The sequence below is a fragment of the Epinephelus lanceolatus genome, chromosome 16 (assembly GCF_041903045.1).
Source record: "Epinephelus lanceolatus isolate andai-2023 chromosome 16, ASM4190304v1, whole genome shotgun sequence".
Classification (NCBI taxonomy): domain Eukaryota; kingdom Metazoa; phylum Chordata; class Actinopteri; order Perciformes; family Serranidae; genus Epinephelus; species Epinephelus lanceolatus.
Genome location: NC_135749.1, coordinates 26,158,753 through 26,182,487, shown reverse-complemented (window position 1 = coordinate 26,182,487; position 23,735 = coordinate 26,158,753). Strand labels below are relative to the sequence as shown.

The 23,735-nt window shown below is 41.7% G+C and overlaps 1 protein-coding gene across 1 annotated transcript in view; it reads left to right on the top strand.

The window, feature by feature from the left end:
* The first annotated feature begins 4,030 nt into the window (after positions 1-4,030).
* sdc2 (syndecan 2) overlaps positions 4,031-23,735 on the top strand; it is a 63,916-nt gene continuing 44,211 nt past the window's right edge. Inside the window, exon 1 of the mRNA XM_033637577.2 lies at positions 4,031-4,462. Coding sequence (XP_033493468.1) covers positions 4,403-4,462 — 60 coding nt within the window. The 5' untranslated portion in view covers positions 4,031-4,402. The remainder of the gene's footprint in view (positions 4,463-23,735) is intronic.

The window sequence follows — 23,735 nt, the reverse complement described above, 5'->3', positions numbered from 1 at the left end:
ACGCTCAGTATTGATCACATTTTATCTAATTAATTTAATCTGTAGAAAAACAGATAATTTGCAGTTTTATGGGGAACTCTGTGCCAGATTACTTGTTGGTCAGAATTTAGGCAACTAGTGGGGCTCCATGAAATTACAGGTCAAGGCTAAAGAAAAGTCCTGCACATAATCCCTCATAAATTGGTGATTTTTTGTGAAGTTTTTGTACAGATTTAACAAACAAGATAACGTGAGCTTTAGAAGTGTTGACAGGAGGTGGATGTTGTTGCCTTTGGACAGAGCCAGGCTAGCTATCCCGCCCCCCCTTTCAGTCTTTATGCTAAGATAGCTAACCACTACATAAGCTAATAGCTACATATCCACTAAACAAATGTGAGAGTGGCATCTTCTCATCTAACTCTGCACAAGAAAGCGAATAAGCGCATTTGCCCATTCATTGTATTACATAGAGCTGCCTATTGGATACCTCTGTATTTAAAATGGTGTGCCTCCACTTGGATCGTCTCCAATCATTAGTTCTGTAAAGAGTTATCTAGAAAAATGCATTACTCTTCTCTTCATCAGTAAATATGGCAGGATTTAATTCCAGTAAACTCTCAATAGACCATTCTTGTACCTGATGGCACCGCCTGATTTTGTCCCTGAAACTGAAACGCTGAGTTTCAAAGTGTTACAGGAAAGTACCAAAATCAGTGGGTGTCATTATCTGTTGATTGCAGAATCTCTCTGCTGTGAAAATCACAATTCAACAAAGGACAAATCGAACTGAAGGTATTTAAAGTGCCATTAAAAAACATATCTTTGGTTATAAATAAAGGTTTTGCTAATGGTGAATACCAGTGAAATTTCTACATAAAAGCCGCACAGTGATGATTCATTGCAGACATTATACTCTTGTTAATCAGTCAGAAATGTTCAAATTGCCTTTCAAAATTCCTGAAAGTTGTTCTTTTTCAAAATGAGAGATCCAGCAGTGCCACTAATTAGCAAAGCTTTCTAATTTGGCTGTGACTCACATCTCTTTCCATCTGAGCGTTAAAAGTTAATGAGTTAAACCATGTCAAAGAGGTGATATGTGGTTGAACCTAGCAGTTCAGTTGAGCATTAAGTTAGTGTCTGCACACACTTGAGTCTACAGCACTGAGACAAGTAGACTATGTTAACATTTCCACCAAATTATTATGGATGTAAGATTTTGGGATAGCACCACCAGTGCACGACTAACTTGCATTATGGCTTACATGGTGCTAAAGGAATTTGGTTTGGCAGTGCTTGTGATCAGGGGAGTTGTAGGGTTTACTGTGCACAAAGGGCAGACTGTTATCGGGTGGGATTAGTGGTTTTCAAAAGGTTCTGGGAAAAAAGCTGTTTTCCACTGTTCTGAATGGATTTTAGTGATTGGAAATTTCACTGTGAGGTGGAAGATTGTGCTGGCAGAGCTTGTCGTCAGTGGACCATTTGAAGGCTGCTATGTGGAAAAATCTCACCTTTTTTAAATTAATTGAACAATTACAAAATTGCCTCTTGAATCATGTATTAGTTACACGTGTTTTAAAGCTCAAATGTGCATAATGGGCTATGTGTGTGCACGCTTACAGACTTTTTATAGATTTTGTGCACATAGCTTTATAAAGAAAACAGGGGATTCTTAATAGAGAGGGTGGGACACTTAACTTCTGACTAATCTGGTAATCTGTAGCTGCTACAATCAGACAGCTACCTGTGACGTAGGAGTTTCTGCTTTGTTAATGGTACCAAGTAAACTTACCTAATCCTTTTTTTTTTTAAAAAAAAAAAAAACACTTTATGGGGCCAGATGGGGCCTCTGAAAATCTCGGGGTGGCACACTAAAACTAAAAGCCATAACTGAATTTCAGGGATTTGCTTAAGTTGTTGCTGCATAAAATTCATTGTTCTTCAAATAGGCTATTTTTCCTTTCTTTAAAAGTATATACAGCTTTAATTTGAAAGAGTATTTTGACTGTAACAATTACATTAAGTGGGAAAAAGCCTTCTCAAGTTTAGAGACCCTCATATATCTTGAGGCGAGAGTTCAAGGGACCATTTAGATCCATGGTTCTCAACTGGTTGGTCGCGATCCATTCTGAATAGACCGCAAGTGACTCATGAATGTGTCAAGTTTGTAAAAACCCACTTTATTTTGAAGTACAGCTTTCATTTTGACTAACAGACAGCTGCTTAACAGTGACAGCAAACTAGCTCAGCGACATGACCAAATGCAAGTATGACACCAAATAGATTTAACTGACTAACGAGAAATCTGGACCCCGTGGCTGGACCATTTGGGAACCACTGACTTAGAACATGTTTATTTGCACGCCAAAATTCAGTCTAACTTTGGAACGTTATTTAGCCCCCCTTCCCAACCAGCTATGCCGACATGGTTGCCAACAATGCAGGCCTTATGGCCAAAATACACAAGACACAAATGTGCCAAGACACATCTGCCACAGCATGCCCAGAGCGTCTATTATAATCAACTGAAGTTGTGACACTGTCCATGTTTGCCTGCACGGGCATCATGCGGCTCTTCACTATTTTTATGCAGCTGGTCTAAAAAATACATAGAACTGCGTAGTTCTCACTCCGACTTCATCACACATTGACATTTTGGTCATGGACTTTCTACATCCACATACGATGTGCATGGTTCCCGGATGCGTTGGTTGTTGACATTCTGGACACTGTGTCAAGTTCTGCCTGTTATGTGCATTGTCTTCTTTCAAAATACACTTCCATTTTCACAGGACATTTATGTCAATACAACATCACCCAAAAATCACTTTTTTTTTCTTCAACAAACACACATGGTTAGGTTTAGGAAAAATGAACAGGGTTTGCCTTTAGAATCTTACAGGACAGGAACACCACTCTCTTGGGTAAAAGTCGGTGTTCCCGCCCGCCCCACTCCGACTTTTGCTGCCTGAACTTTTTTCCATGTCCCGCTGCATTTCCCCTAACAGCAACCAGCCACGTTTTTCATTGCTTTCTGACACCACAAGTCACTGCCCAAGCGCTGGATTTCGACGACTTCAGAGTGAGACCAGGCTCGTCAGGTTGTCTAGTTTCACAAGACATCTTTTTGAGTTAGCTTAAAAAGTCAGCGTGCCACAGCCTCTTAAAGACATCAACATTGACCTCCAATTATTTTTGCTTATTTTCGCAGCTATTGCATCAGGGTAGTCGATGCCACCCCTTGGAGGCACCACTGTAAAGGTGGGCAGAGGGTAAACATTTAACTGAAGGCATAAATACAAATCAGAGGTAAAACTAATCATGCATGCACAGGTCTGAAGATAAGAATTGAAATTTTACAAGACAATAAAAACACATTAAACTAAAATTATAGTAGTCAACACTATTTTCAAGCACACCTTTTTGAATGATGTCAGATTATTGGGGGAGTTATTCAATTACACCAGCAGGGGGAGACTTTGCCCATAAATGGCTGCAGTGAGTGGGACTGGGGGCTTCCAAGTCATGAAACTGATGTAACTCTTTATAGTGTTTAACTCCATCTACAGTGTAGTTTATTTCTAACAGGATGTTATGTGCCTTTGTATACATATATAAAGACTGCTGCATTGATTCCATGACATAGCCTGGATGCATCACGACTAATCAGATGTGTTCATAATACCCTGGCTGCATAATAAACACGAGACTTGATTATAATTTAGTGCAGTGACTGAGCGGAATTGTGGAACCCTCATTAGGGCGCAATTAATGATCGTTATCTAGTCGTGAAGATAAATGGCTCAATTAGTCTGTTATCCGACCTCCCCTGCAGAGACAAAAAAATTGACCCAATAATTGATATAAATCTCTATAAGGACTTACAACACGTCAATACACGACATAATTGCCTCGTTTTGATTGCTGTGTAATCATCAGCTTCCCCTTTTCGGCTACTTTTGTCGCAAGTTCTCCCCGTGTCTCGCGGTGACATGGCCGAAAAGAGCGCACGCACTCACCCAGAGCGTCAGTCGTGCTCGCGCTTTAACGCTTTGTCCTCGTTATTCCAAGCGAGCGCTGAGGGAGAGAGGAGAGCGAGCTAGGTGTCTCGTGCGGATCTTCACTGGCACAAGGAGCGCGAGGGGGGAAACTTTGCAGTTTAAACCGTGCTTTTTATTTGTATATATTTTGTCAGTTTTACAGAGAGAGAGAGAGAGAGAGAGAAAAGAAGTGCCTGGAGAGAGGGGGGGAGGAATAACCAAAACGCAACACGTATCCGGTGGGATCCCACTCCTGAGAGAGACAAGCGGCAGGAGTTGGAGCGAAGGGTGCAAGGAAAGCGAGAGGGAAGAAGAAGAAGAAGAAGAGGGGAAAGATTTGACATTTCGCTCCCAAACAACGCGGTTTCAATTCATAAAGAGGAATAATGAGGAACGTTTGGATAATTTTGACCCTCGGGCTGACCGTCCTCCTCTCCGTGGAAAGGGTAAGTTTCTGAAAAGCAAACTTAAAACGGGGCTGTGGGGGAGAGAACTCAGGTCCACGTACGGACCACTCGCTGCTTTTTTAAGCCGTTTCTGTAAGAAAACACTCGCATTTGCTGATTTCCACGCGTGCTTTTCTTCATGTTTTGCAAAACTCCGCCCAAATATGACAGAATAAACAACAACAAACATGTAATTTGTAGTTTGCTGAGAAGTCTCTTTGAACCTCCGCGTCTGACAAGTAAAGCAGGCAGGCCTATCGCTGCCACTTTGTACCAAACAATTTTTCTTACCATCACATTAGATACTGAAATACACATTGCAAGCTCAAATAGAGCCTGCAGAGGTCAATATGCTTCTCTCACTGCTCAGCTTTTTTATTTTTCTAACATGGAGCAACACTTTAAAGGGACCTTGGTAGATGAAGCTTGTATTTGTTGCTTAAACATCTCTCAAAGCTATGAAGTCATTGCAAGACACATTTTAAAGGGACTGCTTTGGAAATATCACATGAAATATGACATCTGGAATGGAGGTTATTATCACCACGCTGACTATTAGGGAGCACAGAGCGCCTCTGTGTGAGCATTAAAGCTGTATTGCAGTGATTTGTTGTTATGATGTTGATTCCTATGACAGCTGTGGACGGGCCCATGCTCACTGAAACAGATGCATTATTGAGGAAATGGCATCATTATTGGAGCTTATTAGATAGATGCGCTTTTTTTTCATCTTCTGTTTGCTTGCAAGCATTGGATAGTTGACATTTTAATTAACAGGGCTCACCAAAGCAGTGACCTAACTTTTGTTCTCATTTTTCCCTTTTTATCTTCACTAACAGCCTTAAAACAACCTTAAACCCCCCCATGTTGCTGTTGATTCTCTGATCCAGTTTCAGGTTCAAATCAGCGCCGTGCCTCCTCACTGAGTGTGCATCACCCTGCAAATTGGCCGGGCTGTTGGAATGACAGATTTTGGCACTTTCATGTGCAGCCCCTGTCATTATTGTCCCCTCCTGTTGTTTCTCTGTGGGTTGTGACTTGTCGCTTGGCGCAGTGCCTCCTCCTCTGTTAGAGCTGCTGATTAGCTGATTCAGACACTGTTATTTTAATGACTCATTGTTTTGCACGAGGTCACCCTCGGAGTACATTTTTTACATGCTTTCTGTGATCTGTTTTTACACCAGGCATGTGTGTCTGTGCACAAAAATCAGGCTCTTTATTTGACTTTATCATAAGTGTGCATGGCCTAATACGCACAGAGTGGCCATGAAACTCGTATTACAAGAGTACACTACCACAAATCATGGCGTTGAACAAGTTGAACACCTTTGTGACAGCATCCACTATTAGAAGTTTCACAAAGGTTGCAGCTATTACAATACTGTATTGGATTACAGTACACATAGACTTAAAGTATAACATCCCCAAATCCACCTTATTTTGGCAAAACGCGAGGTCGTCTATTAAAAGAACAAGGCACGCTTGACTGTGACTTTACATGAACAAATACAGACACACGCACACTCTTTAAACTGGATCAATATCCACCTCCCCTTTATCTGTGTCCCCTGAAGGCCTCACTGGAACTTGACACGTGCCATTGATTGTCAATATTGGCACTGGTGTTGATAAGTAGTTGATAACCTGCTTTAGGCACATCTGTGTGTTTTAATTATCACCACATCACAGAGGTACAGGGTAACACTCAGCTACTTTTGAAAACATTCAGACTCCCCTCTTTTAAAACATGCACTCAAACACACCCATTTAAATCTGCCTCTAATATAGTATCCATTAGCGCCACCCCACCCCTTCCTTTTTCATTGTGGTAGTTGTTTTTATACTGTTATCGCCTTTACTGTCCTTATCAGCACGTAAAGAGCCTATTGTTATTATTATGTCAGTCAGTTTGGATTTGGCTGTTCCATATGGAGTTTGAGAGTTTGAACAGAGTTCGCCAGGTTGGCCAGGGTGACGGCAACGTTCATGCAGTATAGTAAACAAGCCAAGTTAGACATCCAAGCTAATGCGTGCTGACTACGCAAAAGACAGATCGAAAATGTGATTGCATTAGATAGCAAACAAAAGCCAGACTGAGACGCCGTTTACACGTTGCCGGCTATTTTCATAACCGGACATTTCACCAGCTCCGTTTTCAAAAAGATCTTCGTTTACACTTACCCGTGTATATATACACAAGAGCATGCCAAACCTGTAGGTGGCAGTGTAACGAGAAGCTCAAGCCTTCCATGTATCCATTGTCACCATAGCAACATAGGTCGCACTTTTTACACAGGCGCAAGTTCTGGCGCATACTGTGACGTGGGCTGCCTATAACTCCGTTTATCTCCGTTTATCTCAGTTTACATGCAAACGCGCAACCGGAGTTTTCCAAAATCTCCACTCTGGCCGGAGTTTTTAGAAAGACTCGTTTTCAGAGGAGAAATCTCCGTTTGCATGTAAACGAAGGGCACAAACGAAGGAAGATGTCTCCGTTTATCAAAATCACTGTGTACATGTAAACGGCCTCTGAGTTCCAGTGAGCTTTAAATTCACCACTTCTAAGCTGAAGGCAGACAATAACTTTATCTTGGAGCCTGACCAGGTAAAGCCCCTCATCTTCTGGGCAGCTGCCTCCATCTCACTCAGGCCTGTGGGTCTGTGTCTGCAGCTACCTGTACCTGTGAGCAGCGTAAAAATGAAGAGCACTCACTGGAGCTAAATGGACAAAAACGTCCTCAGAACTACACTCACTGACAAAAAAACAAACCAAAAACCTGTTTGCTCTATTCGAAGGAATCTCAGTCGACTTAGGGTTTCTGACTGATGACTTTAATCTTCGGCTCTCAGGGTGCAACCCTAATATGGTCATATCAGCTGTGCTTTTGTCTAGCAACCATTTATGTTTTTCTTTTTCATCTTGGTTTGCCTGCTCACCAGCTTACTTAGCGAGTAATGCTTTGACAGTATTGCAACATGTGAGGTCTCTGCACATGTTGGAGCCTCCAGTTGAAGGAAACTACTGTTTTGCAGGATGCAAAGTACAGTGGAGCCACGCTGGTGTGCTGTTATCATGTCTCTCATTAGATGAGGCCGCCAAGTGAATGTGGAACTGCAATGGTTTGCTCTCTTCTGCATCTCTTTTCCGTTTCTGTCACATTTTCCACTCCTCCGCTTCCCAAGAACTTTTGTGAACGGAGGAAGAGTTTGGCCGGGCTGAGCTATACGCTTGGCCCACCCTGCCGTGTTTTCAGTGCGCGCCACTCTGCAGATGCTGTGGTCTGTAATTTGTGTCATGTTTTGGTGGGAAGCGTGGGTGTTGTTCACCTCCCTTTACATCTGTGATTTACAAGGGGGTTCTGAGTGCTGTCTCGCACTCTGATGCTGGACTCAAAAGAATCACTTCAGAAGAGGGCAGGGTTTGGTGTGAGCACTGCTTCTGAGGACAGTCGAGGGAAGCTGGAGTGTGGCGGCGGCAAGAGAGGCAGAGGGAAATGGGACTGAAAATTATACAGAATGTTTCAGTTCAAGTTCAAGTGATTCTGGAGTCAGCCAAAGGAAGATTTCACATACTTGTTTATGTTTTTCTCTCCTGGGAATTTGTAATGGATTCACCCCATTCATGAAGATGGTGTAGAATGAAAGCTGTGTCAGTCTTTTTTTCATAAGGGCAAGTGAGGTCATATCTCTATGATTAACAACCCTCAAATGGTCAAAAGGGAAAAACATGCTAAGCCTTAAAAATCCGTTATAGTATTTCAAAGGTGAAAAGGCTACAGCAGCAAATACAAGACTTCGGCTTGAAGCCTTTGATGGCTTTTTGGGGGAGGGGAAAAGGTGCAGGCTGCGTATGGAGAGGGACGTATTATCTCAGTCCTGCAGCAGTATTCTGTTTTTTTTCCCCGGCTTGAATGGTAGTTGTCTATCTGCGGATTTAGAAGTAATGAAACGAACAGCAGAGGCGCACACGCTGACCTTCCTCTCAACTTAAGGGCTGTCTATTGCATTCTTCCACACAAATACTCAAAAACCTAAAATCCACACACATCATTCGCTCCCAGATTCACCAAGAACAAACAACTCACATTACTATTTCCTTTTGCGTAGTCTGATCTTGAGGCTATCTAAATCCTAAAAGCATGCTATTTTCCTCTTAATGTTTTTTTTTAATCCTCCTGACGCCCTCTCCAAGGCGACTGAACTGAAAGCAACTCAGCGCTGTTTGTTTCATAGCACAAGGCTTCTACAGCCTGAATGAGGCATGTACATCAGAAATTTCCTCTTCATTCTCCAGTGATAAAAGCAAAACGCTTCATCTAAAGCACTTCATTTCCAATGTATTTCACGATGAATAAGTAAAATGCATGTCTAAAGTGAGTGGACAAAATATTAACTCTCTTCTCCGTCATTCTGTATTAAAGAGGAGGAAATATAAAGGGAGAAGAGCAGTAAGGAATAATATGCAAGGATACAAATGGCCAAATAGAGTGTAATAAAAGCGGTGGTATAAGAGGGTAATGACGGAGCAGAGAAATGAAAGGATGGAGTGCCACACAGAAGCAGAGGCCAGATGCTGTGCTGCGACTGCAGCTTCTCCTGCTGTATATTTAATGATGCTCTTTTATTTTGCATTAACCTAGAATTCCTCAAACTGAAGACTCAACTAGCTCCCCTGCATGCAACCGCTTGTGTTTTATCTGACTGTGAAAAAGCCACTGCTTTCTTCTTTATTTTCGTAATAAATCCACGGCTGACACACATGGGAACAGCGAGTTTCTTGCTCTGCAGAGCGACCTACCTCCTCGCTGGTGTCCGACCCTTTAGGGGGTGCATTCACTCAGTCCCTGTCTGCCAAGCATTATGCAATCGCTAATGGACTCTACAGAAGGCAGCAGGCAGGGGCTGCTGGACCACTGAAAGCACAGCAGCAACCACCCCCCCTTTTTTCCCTGAAACCATCTGTGTCCACGCATGAACTCCTGTTTTGTCACCATACAGGCACACACATTCGCACACATACCTCCCCCGTGTTGCTTTTTTCTCTGTCCCTCTACATTACGCCCCTTTTGCCACATCTCTCCACCAGCGTGGTCAAGATGCTGCCTGTCATTACCACAGTGTCTTAGAACAGTGGCATTATATTTCCCTCTCAGGCATCTGGAAGGAATGAAGGGAAAGAGTATATTTCTCTTTTTTCACACAAGATACACCCCTTTTTTCTCTTTCCCTTCCCTTAAGATGTGAGTGCTTGCATTGAATTTGCCAACATCTGCAGGTCGTATGTGTGTTTGAAAGGAGCTGCTTTCCTCTCCCCTCTCTCCTCCTCCTCCTCCTCCTCCTCCTCCTCTCTTGTCGACGAGTTGGAAGAGGCTCTTACTTTGGCAGGGACTTGTGCATACTAGTAAAGACTCACAAATAGTCAAACTCTGTTGACTGTGCATGTGGTGGTTTGTACATCCGTGCCTTTTTATGTCCCTCGGGGTATGTGTGTGAGTTTATAGCCATGTGTTTAAAATACGCTGTCATCCCAGCCACCAAGGCATAGGGAGAACACATTAGGGAGATGTGGCTGCAGCAAAAACCGGCGACAGCAGCACTGGTTTATGTTGGGCCACAGCCACCTTAGCTAGCAGACTATCTGAGGCTGCAACAGTGGACAATAAAAGCCTGTGCATGTGCTTGTGGCAATTTGGATGAAAATATTTAGACATAGTAGACCTGGAACATTACTCTTTCTCTGTTCCCACCCTCTTTCTTCCCCCTTTTCTTCTATTTAATTAGCTTAGCAAATGGAAACTTCCTTGGCAGGACTGCTGTGGAGGGGATTGTGGTTGTGACAAAGAGAAATGGGGAAAACCCTGTGTTAGGACGTCTGTTTTCTTCCTTTCTTTCTCACTTTTTTTTTTACTGCCTCCAGTTCCAGTGGGTAGGAAGAAAAGAAAGAGGAGATGAAGGAAAAAGAAGTGGAGGAAGAGTGTGAACCCTGCCTCCTTTTTGGTGTTCAGGTTTTTCCAAGACGGGCAGGACCTGTCTGGAGCTTTGCCGTGTGAGGTGTGAAAAGTGTCTAACTTGGCAGGGGGTGAAATGAGACAAAACCATGTGGTAAACAGAGTGCTGCTACTGGTGTTTGGTATGTGAGTACTGGACTGCTTTGGTGACAGTCTGTAAGAGATTTAGAAATCTGTCCATACTTTTCACTTTATAATCACTGTGAAAGATACTTTGTGCTTTCACTTTTTTAATGTGATTTAAAAGAAGACCCAATTCCTTTAGGCCCAAGACGTTCACATTTTCTCAATTTACCCAAACACTAGTCCAAAACCCAACAGTATTCAGTATTATACAGTATTTACTATCATATAAGTAAAACAGCAAATTCTCACATTTGAGAAGCAGATGTTTGGCACTGCATTTCTCAAGCAACAGAGACAGAATGCAATTAAGTCCCGCCTACACCGGAGGGGAAAACAATTCATCGCTCTCCATTGACTTTGTATTGCAGGAAGGAGCCTCCTTGTCATTTTATCTGCTAGCAAACAACAAAAAATTGCCTAAAAGCTGCTCTATGATGGGATGCACAACCAACAGGGTAAAGAACTCAGTTTTTATAAGCTGCCAAACCGCAAAATTGAGCCTTCAAGACAGCAGAAGTAATATTACATTGGGCATGTAAGGGCCAATTTGTGCTCACTGTTGCATACATACACATATATTGTATTTATTTCGCCTGTATTTGTGCACGACAAAGAAATTTGTCAGAACAGAACAAATTAGTAATATAGGAAAAGGTACTGTATGTAATGGTCTCACAGACCACCGCCGTCTACAATGGTTCCTCCATGAAAAGGTACATTTTTATAACCTCCACTGTCGCGTCATTTGTTGTTGTGAGAAACTTTTGACTCGGCCCTCTAGTGTAAAATGTCCTGTTACTAATGTCAGAGCCAGCACTATTTGGGCCATGTCCACCACTGCATGAAAGGTCGCCTAATGGCACACCCTTTGACATTACAATACAAAAACTTTTTGAGTTTCCGAAAATCTTCACGCTGAACGCAGTTTTACCAAACAGCTGTTTTTGAGTGACATAAAACGCAGTTTGCATATGGACAAAGGGCTAAACTGTTAAAAAAAAAAAAAAAAAAAAAAAAAAAAAAAAGGCTACGTTTTCAAATATACCCATGTCCGTGTGGACGTGTGCCTTGATTATTTTTAAATAAGTTACAGTCGTATTTTAGACGAGGTGTAGAGGTTGAAGCTAACTAAGCTATGCAAGGCCTAGTTTTGATCTCTGTTAGGTTAAAGCAGTGGTTCCCGAACTGTGGGGCGGGCCCTTCTGAAAAACATGGGGTGAAACAAAGTTAAATTCATATTTATTTAAGGAAAATAAACAATTGTTTGCTAATGCTATCATGCTACCGTTTTTTTCACTAAAATTCAACATGGATCCCTTTTTATTGGTTGCTATCCCAATATCTGGCCTTTGAAGGGGGGGCATGAAAGTTTTTTACTTCTGGCCATTTAGTGGGATCGTTTATCCAAGATAAGCACGGTAAGAAGGAGAGACATTAGGTGGGTTTCCATCCACCTATTTATTCACATTTTCAACAATTGCGAAAAAAAAAACTTGAATGGAAACGCCAGAAATTCGAAAAAGGGCCGAAATATCACAAAAAAGTTTTTACGCTTGGAGGGGGGTGGAAAAGTCAGCATATCGATATTAGGAAAATGCGACTTTTGGCAATGGAAACAGATTTAGCGAATAAACAATGACGTAGGCTACCGAATCCTACTTCTACTTCACACACACACCTGTGTGAACTTAGAGAGGTAATTACTCCAGTGTCAGGTGAGTGTAGGCTATTTCACAACTTACCTGAATAGACTGGATGTGTTGAATACCGCTGCATCATGTGCGCTACCTGGTGTACCAACACAGACATCACGGCATTATGTAGGCTACGCTGACAACGCTGATATGAGTGTGATGAGAGCTCTCGCAATAGCCAAGAAGTTCCCAAGGAATCTCTCCATCTCGCCGTAGTAATGGATGTGCCGGTAATTGTTTACATCAGTTGTGGACATGAGACGCTCTCAATGACGTCATCTCACGGCGCCCTCTTCTACGGGTGTTCTTTTGCATTTTATTTTTCATGAGAAGCGCCACCTTCTGCTCAACCTGTTGACTCCCAATACTCGCAAAAAAATAATGAATGGAAACGTGCGTAAATTCGCATTTTCTTTTGCGCATTTTCACAAAATTCGCTTAAAATTTGCGATACATTTGGATGGAAACCCAGCTACTGAGACAATATTGAGTCAATATACCTTTTCCTCTCTGGTAGACTTAAGGTGCTTTAACAATTCTTGGATATCTAATATTTGTAGCTAGCTACAGGCATTTTGTTTGTGTTAGTTGCATGATGTTGAGCGGATTGTTTTCCTCTCCAGCAGACATGTTGCACTCTGTCTCTATGTCAAACATTCGTTTCAGCTTTACTTTGCTGACTTTTACGTATTTTTGCACTGCTGTTGAATGGATTTTACACTCTCCAAAGATGCCAGAGCACATAAAAATCACTGTAAGAATTGTACATTGTGGAGTTGCTGCAATTTACTGTAAAGCTGAACTTCATTATAGCTAACTATAACTACATTATAGCTGCCCTATTACTCCAACTGAGAAGAAAAAAACATTTTTCCCTGTATTAAATATCATTAGCATGGATTGTGGTCAGTTCAGGTTTTGTTGGTCGGCTTGTTAAAGAATGAAGTGAAATCAAATGCTGCTTGTGAAACTTTCTTGTTTGACTTTGTTCTGCTGAATAGACAACGATCTGAGGGCCAAATGTGTTCCATCTGTATACTATCCCAAAAAAAAACACATTTAAAGCCATGACGTCAGCTAGGTTTTTCCATCTAGCTCCCAAGATTGCTGTGGAAAACGCCACGGCACATTTAACACATCTGTGCTCACCCCTATTTACGAGCACGCTTTATCGTCTCTAAAAGGCGCCAAATTGATATCTGCACTGGCGTTCCTCCGAGCAGAAAAAATGTACCTCTAATGTATGGTGTTTCCATTATTCCCCCCCCCCCATCTCGAGTCAAAACAGTGCAGAATGAGCTTACGCGTGTAAATCATGCTTTCTATGCAGGGTGTATCACCAACCGCAAATTATACTCCATGCAGTCACTTAATTTAATACTGTTTTCATGAGAAAACTCTGAGACTCTAGAGGGTTATTTGGGGAAGCTGATGAGCTGGAGAGGGGAATTCATTAGTGAACTCCCCACATAGGACACAGCACTTCTTCCTCTAAATGCATGCTGGTGTGTAAACTCATCTTGTTTTTAAAAGCAGTGACTTTAAAGGCTGTAATTGAGCACTCATGAATATTCATCCTTGAGATGTGTTCGTCATTGTAATGGATCACAAAAAAAGAGGAAGCAGACGTGTTTCCATCCCCGTCTCCACGTGGATAGTCTCAACAGTCTCCTGAATGCTCCCAGCTTTTAATAATTTCCTCATGAGCACATAACCTGTAATTTAATAATAAGCTGGTTTATTCCATGCTCAGAAAAATGTGCATCCGTCTCCAACACTCCATATTCCTGGCAGGAATATGGAGTGTTCCTGTCTTCAGCAGCGCTTTCATATCCTAGTTTTTAATCCTAGTTTAATTTCAAAGGCAATGGTGAGTTTTGACTTTGCCGTGGTTTTTTTCATTTCCTTATTTTGATTTGGAAGAACCGTGATGTCAAGACCCCCAGATCTGTATCCAGATGTTCCAGTGTACTGTTGTGGCAGACATCCGATGTTTGAAATTCTAAACTGTGACCACATCACCAAAACAGTCCAGACAGTGACTCACACTGTAAGACTGACTGCTGGTGAAAAAGGGGGCAAATATTAAAAAAGAACATTGCTGGGCACTAAATTAAAGAAAATAGTTGGAGTTTCATTTGCTACTGAGGTTCAAACTGAGTCTGAAACTAATTTATAGTCTGTAATCTGTGAAAACAGGTGCGATCTATTAATCTTTTTTTCCCCAAAGAAATGATTTGCAGTGGGAAAAAAGTAAAACCTGTGAACATTGCTCCTCTTGTGCTCTACGAATGGAACCAGAAACTTGTCACTCAAGAATTTTAAATACACCATTAAGATCTCGATTAATGTGCCAATTATTTTCTGGATTAATCGATTGATGCTTTGGAGCAGAAAGTATAAGAAAATAGAGACAAGCGGCCATCTAATATTTCTAAAGCCTAAACTGATGTTTGAAATTCCTGTGCTTTATGTTTGATGCTTTTTGCTCAGTCTAAAGCCAAACATACTTTATTGTAACCCTTATAACTTAGGTGCTTTTCAACCTGTATCCTAATTTTCCATGTTTTTGTGTCAAAGTGATTAATGAGAACAATCATTTTTAAAATTGCACCAGTACTGAATGAGACGCCAGCAAAACGGGCTGCAGTGTAACCACCACAGTGCATGCATGCAGCATCAATTTATGTTCACTATAAGTGCTTGTTTTTGCCACTGACAGGCTCAGATTGTTATTCTAAGTGTTCAACCACTTGCGAGAAGGATCCCTACGGAGACAGACCTTTTAGTTAAAGGCGCTGTATGTAAGAATGTGGCCAAAACGGTTACTGCACTCAAATTCAAAATACTGCCGCGGGTCATGTCCGCCCCCCCTCCCCTACAGATTCGAGGTTGCTGGACAGTGGCACGTTGGAGACTGATTTGTTTGCCCACGGACAGCTGCCGTGGCAGGGCCGCGTCGCCGCGTCCGTGATCTTCGGTTTTCCAGCGGACCATTCGAGCAAGTCCGGCTTTTCTGCTGCTAACGCTGCTGCCGGCATACAGCTCATGAGGAGCCGGCTGCTAATGCTATGTACTGGGACACTGCTAATGCTGCTTGCCGTGCTGCTGTAGCTCAGTCGTAACTGTAACTGATGCTGAGACTCTACTGACTGCGTGACTGGTAGACGGCGGTGGGTGGTGCAACAGGCCAAAACACAAATTCAAAACATAAACATGATTTGCAGACTGTAAAAATGTTTTTTAAATGCGAATATTCTGGCTGTACTATTGTTGTCGGTGAGATCAGTATGTTATATGAACATTATTCCTTAGTCTCTTTGACATATTAAGAGGATTTTATGACTGTTTGCTTTAGATTTCTTACATATAGCTCCTTTAAAGAGTAAGACCTTTTTTGTAAGTAAACAGTAATTTTATCATCGTAAGACACACTTTATTCAAAGCCGATAAAAACAAATTAAAACTCACAAAAACCATCCTGGTTTGTTTTTCTACTGTTCCAACAATCACCAACTCTGGTTTGGAGGATATAAACCCTTAATTCACCCAGTTAGATGTGAAAATATGCTGGCTCTATACACACTAAAATTAACATTTATTTAAATGGAGTCTGGTGGGTTTGGCAATGGCGAGATCTGGCTGATTCTGGTTAAACAAAAAGGATCTTACTCTTTTAAAAAAAGGTCTTTCTCCGTATAATACTTTTCGATAATGTTGTCAGGCACTTATAATAACAATCTGAGCCTGTCAGTGGCAAAAACAAGCACTGTTAGAGGACATAAGTTGACAATATGAACATGCCCTGAGATGTTACATTGCAGCCCGTTTTGCTGCAGTGGCCGTAGCGTCTCACTCAATACTAAAGCAGTTTCACAAAATGTTGTCTCTGTTAGCCACTTAGACACAAAAACATGGGAAAATATGGTCCAGGTTTACCCAAAGTTACTCTTAAAGAGTAAAATGACTTGCATGCACATTTGGCATCTCTTCAACATCTGCTGTATGTAACCGTTGGATTTTCTACACAGTATGGCACTGTGATATTGCCAATATTCTCAAAAAAAAAATCAATCCTGGCAGTAAATTTGACACACACAATTAACTGTGCAGCCCCAGGACAAATTGCATGCCTTATCATACCACACACTGTCTCCCTGCCGTGGTTGTTAACATGATCAGAGGCACTAATGTTGCGATTCTACCAGGCGAGTTAATCTTTACTAATGCATTCAGTTAACAGCCATCTGTGATCTCAACTGAGACTGTAAACCCTTTCAGCAGAGCATGATGCTGCATTCAGCACCCCAGCAGTCAGTCCTCCATTACACCAAGGGATTGGGTTTATTATTCAGCCCAGAGAGGCTTTAGACCAGAGAAACCGTGTCAGATGGAATCCATTTTGATTTTAAATGCAAATACCGCTGACACGCTCATTGCCGGCGCTCTCCTTACGGGCGAGACCACACAGCCCTCTTGATGGGTGGAAAATTTCAGGGAGAGGTCTTTAAACAAACAGAGGCTGCCAGTCAGAATGTGTCATGTCCGCAGTCAGGTACATGGTTGACCCTTTGACCTGTTTACTGGAAATCTATTTTTGCAGGGTTGACTGCGTTTAGGTTGCAGGGTCCACAGTGCTTGGAGTTTGGAAATATGAAACTGAATATTGCCCCCCAAAATTAAAGGCTCAAATAAAGAAACTAAATTTGGGAACATAAAGCAGTTTTTACGCTGTCCCATGTCTCCCTCTTTTTGGATTTCTTTATTTTGGTCTGTCTCTTCCTTTCACCCTTCCTCTCTGGCTATCTCCGTCTTACTTCCACCCCCTGAAAATATAAGCCCTTTGACAGTGACATCATCCAAGGTCAGAGCTTCACACATAATCCGTATCGTTTCCATGCTATGCTTAAACCGGTTTTCATGGTATAATGGAAGCAGGCAGGCAGGGTGCAGAGCTTGATTACTTTGATGATGATAATTTGTTTAATCAAGTGATTGAGTGGGTGAGTGGAATGGCTGCATGACCGCTATCCTCCACACTCAGCAGGATATCCTTTCTGTCCGGGAGCCTCCTGGCTTTCGCAGCACAGTCTCCGTAGGGCTTTTCAGATTCATCACAAAGAATTAAATAGTGGATATAAGGAGAATGAGGGATCTTCAGAACCTTTAAGCAGCTTTAAGCCTCATAGCCTCATAACATTTTGGCTAACTTAAGTGATCCAGCAGTGCTGCTCAATTAACTATTAAAACAATTTTTGAGCAAACATTTTTTTTCATGTAAGTGTCATAGTTGAACTTGAAGCCAAACTTAAAGGCACACTGTGGAGTTTCTCACCACTCGTATGAGCACATGGGGCCTCATGCATGATTTGCACATACACACAGATTTGATCCTAAATTGCATATCTGAACAATTTAAGAAATTTCTTGGCATTCATCAATACTAGCGTACCTCCTGCTTGTTCTTGCATCCACATTTAAAGGCCCAGACGCCTATACCCTCTGAGAACTAGTGGCCACAAAGGCCGACTGTTGTGTCACCTCACGTCGCCTGTTTCTTGGCCAAAATATTTCACATGAACACACCGTAAACAGTATAGACAACAACCAACTAGCACATACATTCTGCGCCTGCATCAGAGAAAATAACTCTCCATACTAGCAGACAGTCGTAGTCTGCATTTGAATTCATATAGAGAAAACTGGGTGACTGACAGCAAGGATTCAAGACGCTAGTTAGCCAGTTAGCACAATAACAAGGATATTTAACGTGAACGTGCACTGGCAAAAAATAATGCAAACAATTACAAACCATTTCTGCTATAAAGTGCAATGGTTAAAAAAAGTACCTAATATAACAAGTTTGTTTCGAGCTCACTCCCCCTTGACTTTAGCTGTACGTTTACGTTGCTCCTATATCTGTCATACTTCACAACAGTTCTAAGGGTATGAAGTTGGATCGAGGTGCTGCCGGAGATGGGTGGATGATTTGTAAGTGTTATATGTTTGAAATTTCATAAGTCTGCATTATTAGCTTTCAACATAAATCCAACTTTTAATCTAGGGGATCAGGGCTATCTGCTTCCACCTTGGTTTATAACACCTCTTTAAACCCTCCGACCCAGCAGGAGTTGGCCTATAACCAGACATTGACACTCAGTTCTTCTCTTCTGTTGTCTGAGTTTAACCTGTTCAGTGTCAGTGGCTTAATGGTTTGTGGTTTGCACACAGCACTAAAATCAGCTGCACTTATACTGGGCCGTTTCCCTATGCTAATTGCACGTTTTCCTGTCATGTGCATCTTATTTAAGAACCATCACAATTCATCAACATATTCAGGTGGGTAAGAAGAGGCACGGCTGTAAGTGCATGTATCATGAAGCCCATGTAGGATTGTCTTATTATCTTCTCATTGCTTTGCTCAAGAACAAATTAAAGTTGTTATGTGTCTTGAATCCTGAATGCACACAAGGACAATTGGGAAGGTAGTTGCATAATGTCTGCTGTAGTTCTGAAGGAGCTTTGCCGAGTCTGAAAAACATCTCGGTTTGGACTCGAAAAGTCTGTTGGAAATTAGGGGCATGGATATTTGAGTTTAGCAGGCAGGAAGAGTCCAACAAAACAATGCTATTGAGTTGCATTATGAGAAGAAATATTTTGGCCTCAGCTGCTTCGGCTTGACTGTTAATTTGTTAATCTTTTTCTTATGAGGCCTCTCAGCGTTTTGGAAGTGGAATAATAGATTGCTGAACGCTCTTTTAACTAAAGGCATGACGTTCCGATCAAAAGGTCTCTCTTCGCCCTACAGCCAAAGCTTAATAAGCCATAAATAATGACTACTTTTGTCTTATGATGAGAGCAATACACAACATTGATACAGCAACAGAACTGTGGTTACGTTAGCTCTCTCCCGCTTCACAGACTCCTTTTTTATAGTGACACTGTGGCATCCCACTTTTACATTGTGCATCTAATGAACTCCATGGACCTCGCCACATTTGTGTGTGGCAGACAGAGCTGCCTCCACGTTCACTGCATCAACACATGGCTCTGAAGATTCTACTGAAGATGCCTTTTTGAAGATGATTGCTTACTGTTGTAGCCTTCGCTTTTGTTTAGTGTGGCTGCACATTGCTATGTGCGACTCCGAGACCACAGGCGGCTTTATGACAGGTTTTGTCAGTCCTGCAGTGCAAAGGCTGCTGGAAGCATCTGTTGCCTGGTGGGTTTTTGATAGTGGCTTCTCTTTAGTGTGGGATGTACCACTGCAACCTCTGCCCCTCCAGCTTTCACAGCATATCTCTGTCTGTTCTTACTTGAGAAATCAGTCTTCAAAGTTTTATGCACATACCATCGAGTAGAGCTCACTGCCTCTTTTTGTTTGAAAAAAAGCTGCCTCTGAACATGTCTTTTGATTTTTTTTTCTTACAACCACTCACGATGGCTCTCTTGAGACCCCTGCATGCTTAGCCCTTCAGTTGGGAGGTGGTAAAGTAAAACCTGGAGCACAGGGTGGAGCGCCAGTCGGCCAGCATCTTGTGTTGTTTCAGGACCTTTCAGGAAAGCCAGACTGCAGTCTTCAGAAACCACACATTCTTGCAGAATTACAGCACTGGGAAAGAATTGGGAAAGGCTATGTAGTGAGCAAGGGAGCCGAGGTTTGGCAGATAGATTGAAAGCCATTTTTAGCTGGAGTTTTGTTAGTGATATCTTTCATCTAAAGGAGGGAGCACAAAAAAACTCGCTCACTTCTGTGAAACACTGGGCTCTTGCTAATTGTGTGTTCTCTCAGTTGAAAGTGTCTTTTCTGTCTTGATAAATTGGCACTGTTTTAAAGTCCCAGCTTATTCTTCCACAAAGTCATTAAAGATTGAAAATGCAGCCGAGCTGTGGTTGGAGCACTGGGCCTATTTTGGTTGCCAGAATTCAATTATTTACATTGGATGGAACATGAATGAGAATTTTGCCCCATCATTTTCAAGTATGAGCCAGAGGCTAGAGCACTCCTTTAAAAAAAAGTCACACAAAATATCCCCAAGAAACCAAGACAATATGTTCTTGGCTCTGACATTAGGGATGCACACCTCATCCTTAAAAGTGGGAAAGTGTAAACTTATTTTAATTTAACAGAATATAAAAAGCAGGCTGTCCTCAGAAGAGACTTTCCAATAGAGGCTAATCAAAGCTGGGCTGCAACTTGTAATACACCCTGGAGGATATCGTCCAGAGTGATGTGAGCTGCTTACTCATATTTCTGAGCTTTACTTGTGGGCTCTCTGTTGTTTGGTTGATAAGAGAAGAATGCATTTCGCATCAAGCAGCTGGCCTGCATATGTTAAACATGGAAGCGTTTTTCTTTTTGTTGTTTGTTTCGACAAGCACAGGAACTGAGCGGACGGAGCTGTGGTGTTTCTGTCAAACATCACTCATGCGCAGAGACACACACACACAGATGTACATTACAATGGCTTCTTCTTGGTGTTTGATCCCTAAAGGCGGGCTGCATTCTTCAAACAAAATCACATTTGTTATTTTGCACTGGTGAAATGGCAGGTTTATGAGCTAAAGGAAGTGCCGCAGTTTTGCCTAGATTGCTGCAGCATGTGCAGTTAAACATATTGTTCACCAACACCAATATGGATGCTATTCTTTAACAGGTCAACATTGAAGCTGTACTATATAGTTGTAAATGTATTGTTAGTATATATATTGTGGCTTATGTTGTGATATTGTGGTGTGTGTAATGTAGTTTGTGGATTGTCGTATATGTATTTTATTGTGCCTTCCATGTTTACAGTGTATTATGGTTTTAAAAACTGTACATCTGAAAAAGGGGGCTGAAACCAAAAACTATTTCAATTATTCTGCCAATTCTTCTTTTAACCAGCCAATTGAAGGAATACCTTTGCACCAAATTGGTCATTTGTTTATCAGTTACTTAACCTGTCTTAGCGGAGCAATGTGCAGGATTTAGTGGCGTCTAACAGTGAGGATTGCAGATTGCAACCAGCTGAAACTTCTCCCGCATGCCAAGCGTAGGGTTCCCTCAGTGTTCATTGTTAAGGAGGTTCTTACTGTAGCAGGAGTGGTCCAAAATAAATGGACCAGGGTTTTAAACCAGTAAACACACTGAATGAAGCAGTTTCACGTTAAAGTCAGTGTTTTTACCACACTGTTTGGCTCGTTGCCAAGGGCCTGCTAACTACAGTGGACGAAGCGAAAGCACGAATGGCCCTATCAAGAGCATGTGTTTGGTTTGTCCACTTTGGGCTACTGTAGAAACATGGCGATGCAACATGGTGGACTCCGTGGATGAGCACCGACTCCTTATTTAGATATAAACGGCTCATTCTAAGGTAGCAATAACAAGATTAATATTTTTAGGTGATTATACACTAAAGAAAACATAATTTTTTTTATTTCATTTCTTCAAATATACCCACCACTGGACTTCTAACTTTGCATTCACATGGCTCCACAGTGAGCAAAGTGTGTTCAGCATAACGCAGTGTGAGTATTTAATAAGCAAATGATCAGACTGGGGGTAAAGTATTACTTTAATTGTTTAAACTATCCATCACAATTTCTCAGATTCAAAGGTAACCCTTAAGATTTTTTATCAAAAGCACAATTTTCCTGATATATCACAAAGAAAATCAGGAAATAGCACAGGAAGCCATAATGAGCAAATGTTTAGCTTCTTTTTGTAAAATGACTGAAACAAATCAATTACTAAAATTGTTGCAAATTATTTTTCTGTAACACGACTAATAGATCAATTACCAAATTGTTTCAGCTCTACTTGTGAGCTGTGCTTGCTCCTACTGTAACTCGCAAGCAAGTTCAACTGGTATGGACACCGTTAGATGAACAGACCTTGTGTCGCAGCAGTGAGCGTTTGCACGCCAAGTTCGATTAAGTTTGGACTACACTGCTAAGAGGTCTGAGGTGCTCCCCAGCCAACAGCAGGCTAATCTTCAGCATCTGCCAGCTCAACCTCAGGTGACTTTACAACACCGTTAATCCACACAGGTTACCATGTTACGGTGTTAAAGCAGTCTGTGGCTTTATGCTGCCTGAAATGTAAAGTTCTTGTCTAGTGTGTATGAAGAGTGCTTTAGCTATAAATGAAGCGTCAGTGGCTATATTGTTTAAGTGAATCGCAGTTTTACAAGGTTCAACCGGGTACATATTATTCATGCAGTAATCGACTTCAGTATTTGGCTCTTGGTTCTATGTTGGTGGGCTGTGTTGTACTTAAAACTTGCTGCAGGAATTAAACCGACACTCCGGTAATACTGCCAAGAAAACACTACATTTTTAAGTTGAAGTTTTGGAATTGATGGAGACTAGAGATTAAAAATCCTGTGTGGCTGTGGACCCTACACTGAGTCTGGCATGCAGCTCAGCTCATGCACCCATAATTAGCCATCATTAATGTGCAATTACATGAGTCATGCTTAGCCCACGTTGTATCTAGTCACTGTTCATACTGTAGCCCACTGAGAGCTGCCCTTTTTTGTATCATGCTTTTCAACTTGCCCATCTTTGAACAGAGATGTCCTGCCATGGAAACGTTCAATTATATCCCCCCCATTTTGACTTTAACACTACCAGAGACTACATTTCTAAAGCCTAAAATGGTTAGGGAGTTCTGAAAATAAGTTCAACATCACTTGAGTCTTGGAGTCTGCATGCCTATTGTTTCAGGATCATAGTGGATATCCTAACTATTTTAAGGCCGTAACACAATTGAGCACCTCTAGCATGTGTCAAGTCTTTACAGCACTGCTTATATTCAGAGCGTCACCCCACAGGAGTACTCAGAGCCTGTTTTTAACACCTCTGCACCGGCAGTTTTGACAACGATAAATGAGGAATACATAATCCGTGTTCTGCCGAGTAGATTTAAAAATGCAGTTGGCTCCTGACCTTTAATAACACTACTTTACAGTTTGAATTTTTTAACTTTTATGATAATGTGTCACCAATAACAGCGGTTGACATTTTTGGTTTGAATAATGTGGGATTACACTGTCTTTGGACAGACTTCTTTTTTTCCCTGAGGCTTAATATCTTAGCATGGCACCAATAATGACCTGCACATCTACATCAGCAACTGCAGTCGTCTGACGTCATGTGACATGCTGGCCTAGACTGGATTAGAGCCAGAAGATAAAACCCTCTTCAAACATGACAATGCAATGATGGCAGGAGTTCTCATGTGATTATTAATGTAATAATACACACTGCTTAGGTCATGGACAAGTATTTAAGGGAATTGATTTATGACCTACTGTTTGTTTAAGTCTTTTTGTAGGAGAAATCCTGACGTCACATCTGGAATAACCTCTGTTCCACTACCTCCTGTTACTCATCGCAATCTGTCATTCAGCTTCTGCTTCAGCTGTGCAAAAACTGTCGGTAGCAGTTGATCGGGCCATG